This window comes from Arachis hypogaea, chromosome 7, assembly GCF_003086295.3.
Source record: "Arachis hypogaea cultivar Tifrunner chromosome 7, arahy.Tifrunner.gnm2.J5K5, whole genome shotgun sequence".
NCBI classification, from domain to species: Eukaryota; Viridiplantae; Streptophyta; class Magnoliopsida; order Fabales; family Fabaceae; genus Arachis; species Arachis hypogaea.
In genome coordinates this window covers 62,726,376-62,732,375 of record NC_092042.1, presented here as the reverse complement: position 1 = coordinate 62,732,375, position 6,000 = coordinate 62,726,376, and the positions used below count along the sequence as shown (strand labels likewise).

Below are 6,000 nucleotides of genomic sequence, written 5' to 3'. Positions count from 1 at the left end.
AGTAGCGTTGGCGGGAGAAAAGAGATTGAAAGGTGGAGTATAGATTGCTAGCATTGATGTCAGCTTGAAGAAGATAGACTCCTTCCTCTACGCACCCTGCTGTTGAATTGTAGGAGGCCTGGCACCAAGTAGCTGCCCCACCAATTCTCAAGTCTCAATCCCGTACCATGTCCAAAAATCATGGAAGCATTTACCCACTGGCTCTCCATGCGCACTAGCCCGCGGTGGTATGCAATATCTTGTAGGATAATAGTGCACTCACCCCATGGCAAATAAAAAGTGTGGGTCTCAACATGCCATCACTTCACGAATGTCGTGATCAGAGAGTTGTCGAATGTCGTAACACGTTTGTACACATGATGTGTAACGGCCTTATCTCGTTTATGCATCTCGTTTACATTGTAAACGAGATAAGAGATAAAATAAATTTTTGTAAAAATGTTATAAATTATATATTTTAGTAAATAAAATATTTTTTATTTATTTAAAAATTTAAATTTTAGTAAATGTGACCTCTTTTTATTTTATTTTAGTAAAAAAATTCTTTATTGTGTAAAAATATTTTTAAAAATGAAACATACTAGCAAAAAGATGTACGTTTGATTGTATTTTTATTTTTAAGATTTTTATTTTTTAAATTTTATAAAAAGTTAAAAACAATAAAATTCTTTTTTCTATTTTTCTCTCATATTTTTACTTTTTTTTTCTTTTTAAAGTCTAAAAGTTAAAAAATAATAAATATTAAAAATGAAAAAAAAAATATAAACGCAAAAACCAAATCACCCTAAATTTCTCCGGGGTTTTCCCTAGGTTCTCCCCTCTTTCTCTTTTGCTTATTTCCTACTGGCTTCCTGGCTTCCTGCTACCAATCTATTTTCTTGTCTACTAAGACTCCCCTTCGCCTGTTGATTGAAATACCCAAACGCCCTCCTAGTGGTTGACAATTCAAAATATATTCCCAACTTCCAACTTGTTGGCTTTTCGGTTCCATTCCGTTCCGTTTTCTCTCCGCTGCCTTCTCAAATAAATGGCCTCCAATTCACACAGGGCGGCTCCTTTCTACGGCGTCGCTGCCCCTTTCCGGTCAAGGTAGCTCTCAACTCTCTCTCTCTCTCTCACACACACTCTCTCTCTCTCTCCCTCTGATTTAATTTTGAATCCCTCATTTCAATTGATATCATTGCAGAGATGGGCTTAGCACAAGGGCAGTATCGGGGACCGACGAGATCCAATTGCGAATTGATCCCTTCGACTTGGAGGACGAGATCACCGGTCTTCATACCCAAGTTAGAAGGTTGAAACATGTATGTTATTATTTTTCTTTTGTTTCTAAATATTCACATGCAATTTGTATGTGTCTGTTTCTTTTTTTGAAGGGATATGTATGTGTTGAGTTTAGAACGGATCTGGTTGCATCTTCGGTTTTTGTGTGTGCGATGATATCACTTGAGAGTTGAGAGTATTTGGATCATTCGTGTTCAAATAATTAGATGTTCTTTTCATAAAAGGACCAGGTTTCTCTCAACATAAATTGACCTAACTTTGAACTATAGCTTAGAAAGAAGGCACGCTCATTCAGTTATTTGAGGATTTTATTTTATTTTATTATCTGTAAGTAATCTTGGGAATATATTGGAGATGATATATGTACATGTTCATGCCCCTAAATTTTCAATGAAGAATATTACCTAATCTAGAGGCTGAGTTTGAAACTGATTCAATGAGAATACTTGTACTGGAAGATAGGGATTAGAGATACTAGTGCTTGCTCAACAATGAGAAATCCTTCAACAACAATATTTATGTAGTCAATTGCAATTGTGGAGTCGCTCTAGTCTCAAGGATTAGACTTTGAAGGTCTATCTCTAGCTAGAATGATTCTATGGTATATAACAAGGGAGTTTCTTTGATGAAGTGTAAAGTTGGTGAAGAATGAAGATTATAATTAAATTTTTCAGGAGAGTGTGCATTGCATAGGATGTCTTTATTTTCTTTCTATTTTTTTTTAAATTTTTTTCTCTATTGTAAAAGAGCAAGCTTTCACTCTTCATTGAAAAGCACTCTTCCCCATGGCATGAGCCATATAACAAACTAACTAAATCTAATAGATTCTAATTGAAGCTGTTGCACAAACTAACTAATGCAGTTTCTATCAATCTGGTGATACAACCTCTTCGAGTCGGTTGTTTATCTCCAAGTGAATTCAAATGAATTCACAAAACTGAGTATTCACAATACATGATTTGCAAAGATGCTTAAGCTCTTATAAATATTGCTAATCTCAAACTGACTCTCTAACTAACCTGAATAGGCCTAACACTAGTGGACTTATCATGGGTGTAGGGGAGAATTATCTTATCAGATTCAGTTTTGCTGGCTCTAGATCACATTGCTTCTGAGTTCTGTCATGATATCATTTGATAGAATCTTTAATTATTGATGCATGTATGAATATTATTGGTTGACTGACTTGTTGAATTATAGCCTCCAAATAATTCTTTCGATGGAATTAGGTTTGATTAAACTTTATCATGTTTGAAAAATTTATCTTCCTGCTTTTTTCTTCTTTTTTTTTTTTTCCATCTATTCTTCCTCAGTTGTTGTGGACTCACAATTCTAAATATTTCTGCCACAGGTTGCAAACGAGATAGGCACAGAAGTAAAGTATCAAAAGGATTTTTTGGAACAAGTGGTATGTATTTTCCCATATTTAGTTTTGTGTTGTTGGAATTCAACTTTTCTACTATATATCTCATTCTCTTGAAATCTTCAATTTTATGTTTTGAAATGTGAATTGTAAATGTGCCGGAAAATTTCTCTTAATCATTATCCTAAATATTAAATGAAGTAAAAACTAAAAAGTAGATACTTGCAGTGTCTTAAAATCTTAAAAAGGCAATCACTTTCAATTGGAGCTTCTATCATTTCTCAGAAGAGGGGGAAAAATAAATAAAGAATTCAGCTGGTTCTTGGCATTTTTTCCATGTTGCTAAGTTGTAATTAACTCATTCGTCTACTTTCTGGAAGGAAAATGTTAAACCGTCTTATTAACCTTTTAGTTTACTTTTCCAAACTTTCAATGCAGCAAATGGGAATAATGAAGGCTCAAGTAGGGGTGAAGAACAATATGAGAAGATTGAACAAGGCCGTGATTAAAAGTGGCTCGAATCACATTCTTCATATCGTTACATTTGGTTTAGTTTTGTTTCTCATAGTATACCTTTGGTCCAAGATTTCCAGAAAATGAGGACTCGAGAGCTTGCTGCCCAACTTCCTCCTCTACTTCCCAATTGTATTCCACCACTGATGTGAAAATGCTCCACGATTCTTTGTAGTTTATACTAAAATCTAAATTTTGAGATTATGTTTCTTGCATAGTTAAGGAGTGATTCTAAAAAGATTGTTAATTTGCTTGCCTAATAGTTTTGGAGTGTATATTAAACAGTTTAGCCTGAAAGCTTATAGGTGATTTTGGAGTGTAAAATATATTGACATCGTTTCATATGAATTATTTCGATTTAATTTATAAGTCAAACATCATGTTTGTACTTATGGTTTAGCAAACACTGAGAAAGGGGTTTGAATCAATATGCTACTTGTTCCTGCACAGTAATCTGAGCCGAGGTATAACTCCTAGTGTCGAGGTATAACTCTTTCCATTTATATGGAATTTTATGTCCTAAGAACGCAGATATCAAGCTATACTTCAGTTGTCAAGGAACACCGGAGAGGGTTGAGTCTCAAGTAAGAAAAAAGTATAAGATGAGGTATATGTTATTCAGAGAATAGTGTACATTTTACGTGCTTAGAGTTTTGTATTTATAAAGTTGTTATGCTATAGGTGGTTATCCCGTGGTCCTAGTATTTTGGTAACCACTTCTGCACGTGTTCAGATGGTTCCGTTAAAGCCAAGATTCTCTCTAACTGAAATAGGCACGTTTTATTTATTTTATTTAAATTTCGTTTTATAGGTAAATCTTAAGCTGAGCTATTGCTAACGGATCAATAGGTAAATTTGGGTCAAGGTATAGGTTTCATTGGCCAAGATATAGGTAATAGATCAAGACTTGTTTTCCGAGTAATAGGTGACAATTACCAAGTAATACGGAATGGACCAAATTGTAATGGCCGAGTTATAGATGTAACGACCAAGTTATGTGTTGGTAATTTATGAGTTATGAAAACCTTAACGTTCTTTTGACCTAATCTCTGCATTATAGCTTGTAGTTGTCGAGTTATAATGACCAGGTCACTACTTTTTTGTAAACTCAATATCAAATATGAGCTTTTTAGTCTTGAACTCAAAATGAGATATGAGCTTTTATGGAGATGACAATTATATATCCTAGTTCAATCTTTAAGTACAATGATATTTAGAATTAGTTTCTACCAAAATAATAGTAGAATTTTGCTCTAATCAAATTTTGATTATAACCAATTTAAACGCCAAACAAAATGAAACTCAAACCAAACTCGTATCCTAAATCTTATAATAGAGCTTTAAACCAGGCTCTCTAGAACACCAAAACTAAAAGATTTTAAATCCGAGTTTACAAAATCAAACTTGGAATGTAAGCTTGAGAAAAAAGAGAATATGAGATGCTGATGGTATGAATTTGTTCTCGTCTGCTGATGAATAACTTGGAGCTTTCCATCGAGATGAATTATACTTCGGCAACAGGAGAACAAAGGGGTGGGTATATGCAAAAAGCACTCCGATGCTCAAGTTAGTGAGTGAATAATATGATTTGTATTGCTATATATGAAATTAACGTCTTACCTCCTTTTCATATTCGAGATTAGAAGATAACGGCTATGTCTCCAAGTAATTTTACTTTAAACGGAGAGTAATGACATATTCGACCGTTTTAATATTTGCTTTGATGTTTATTATTGATAACTGATTTATAACATTCTTAGCCGAGTTATAATTTATAATCGATTTATAACCGTCATATCATAGTCCCCGAGTTTGACATGGTGATATTTTGATAAAAACAAGTTGAGCTTTTATTGATGAGTTATAATTTGGCGTTTTGATCTATAAGTATGGAGCTCCCAATTCAACATATTTTTATCAAAATAAATATACAAGATAAAATAATTAAATAGAGAAGTTTTTGTTTTCGAAAAAGGAAAAAAAAGTCTTGTCATTAAATGATAAGGAAACTATCATTCCAGTTTCCAATGCGATTTAGTGCCATTAGTTTTAAGAGAAACAATGGTTGTGATTGATTATATGAAACTGAATCGGTTTCATGAAATTTTGACATATTTATTTGAAAAACTGAAGGGTTTCATGAATGGAAGTTTAGTTTAGTCAAAACGTTTTGGGAAGAGAGTGAAACATGAGTAAAAGAGATCAGTTACTTTTTCTTTTAATTTGATTTTTCATCCTTTCGTCTTTTTCTTTTTGTTTTGTGAAAAATAATGAAAGAAAAAGGGTAAAAAAGTACAAAAGGAAGATAATGGTGGTTTCTATAAGTGGGTTAATGAGGATGTAAAAACTTGTGGGTCTCTCTTTATAGATAAAGATAGTATTAATGAAATAGATTCTACAAAAATAGCGAGGTCTAAGTTTCGAGTGGAACTGTTACCATGTATAAGAGTTGAGTGTGTGTTTTATAGGAAAAATCATTTTGAGTATTTCTATATGTATAGTTGTGTGTTGGAAGAGCTTTGGGTGAAGTTGCCTTTTATGAATTTTCAATGTAGGGCGTTGAAGCAGTTGAATTGTGCTTCCTTTTAATCGCACCCAAATGGTTGGGCTTTTTTGAGGTGTTTTAAATATTAATGAAATTTCTGGAGATAAAATCTTCTTTAGGGTTTGGAAGGGGGGTTTGGGTAAATTTGAATAGTATTCCTGGTTTTTCAATTTTCAAACTTTACAAGTTGCCGTTCAAAGATTTTAAAGAAATATTTTGAAAGTAAGATCGGCGGAAGAAAATTTTCTTTTTTACCTGGATGAATACCTTGGTTAGAAATTTTCTTTCTGATGGT

General features: G+C 33.2%; 1 protein-coding gene across 1 annotated transcript; it reads left to right on the top strand.

The window, feature by feature from the left end:
* The first annotated feature begins 738 nt into the window (after nucleotides 1–738).
* On the top strand, nucleotides 739–3,564 carry LOC112703237 (bet1-like protein At4g14600). Its single transcript, XM_025754597.3, has 4 exons — nucleotides 739–1,089; nucleotides 1,187–1,304; nucleotides 2,636–2,692; nucleotides 3,086–3,564. The coding sequence occupies exons 1-4, from the start codon at nucleotides 1,028–1,030 to the stop codon at nucleotides 3,245–3,247; spliced, it is 399 nt and encodes a 132-aa protein (XP_025610382.1). The 5' UTR covers nucleotides 739–1,027; the 3' UTR covers nucleotides 3,248–3,564.
* The last annotated feature ends 2,436 nt before the right edge of the window (nucleotides 3,565–6,000 follow it).

Bases quoted from the DNA above. Each gene is read 5' to 3' on its own strand.
- LOC112703237 (XM_025754597.3), top strand. From the start codon at position 1,028: ATGGCCTCCAATTCACACAGGGCGGCTCCTTTCTACGGCGTCGCTGCC. The intron at 1,090-1,186 runs GTAGCTCTCAAC...ATATCATTGCAG, and splicing joins GCTGCCCCTTTCCGGTCAAG to AGATGGGCTTAGCACAAGGG. The intron at 2,693-3,085 runs GTATGTATTTTC...CTTTCAATGCAG, and splicing joins AGGATTTTTTGGAACAAGTG to CAAATGGGAATAATGAAGGC.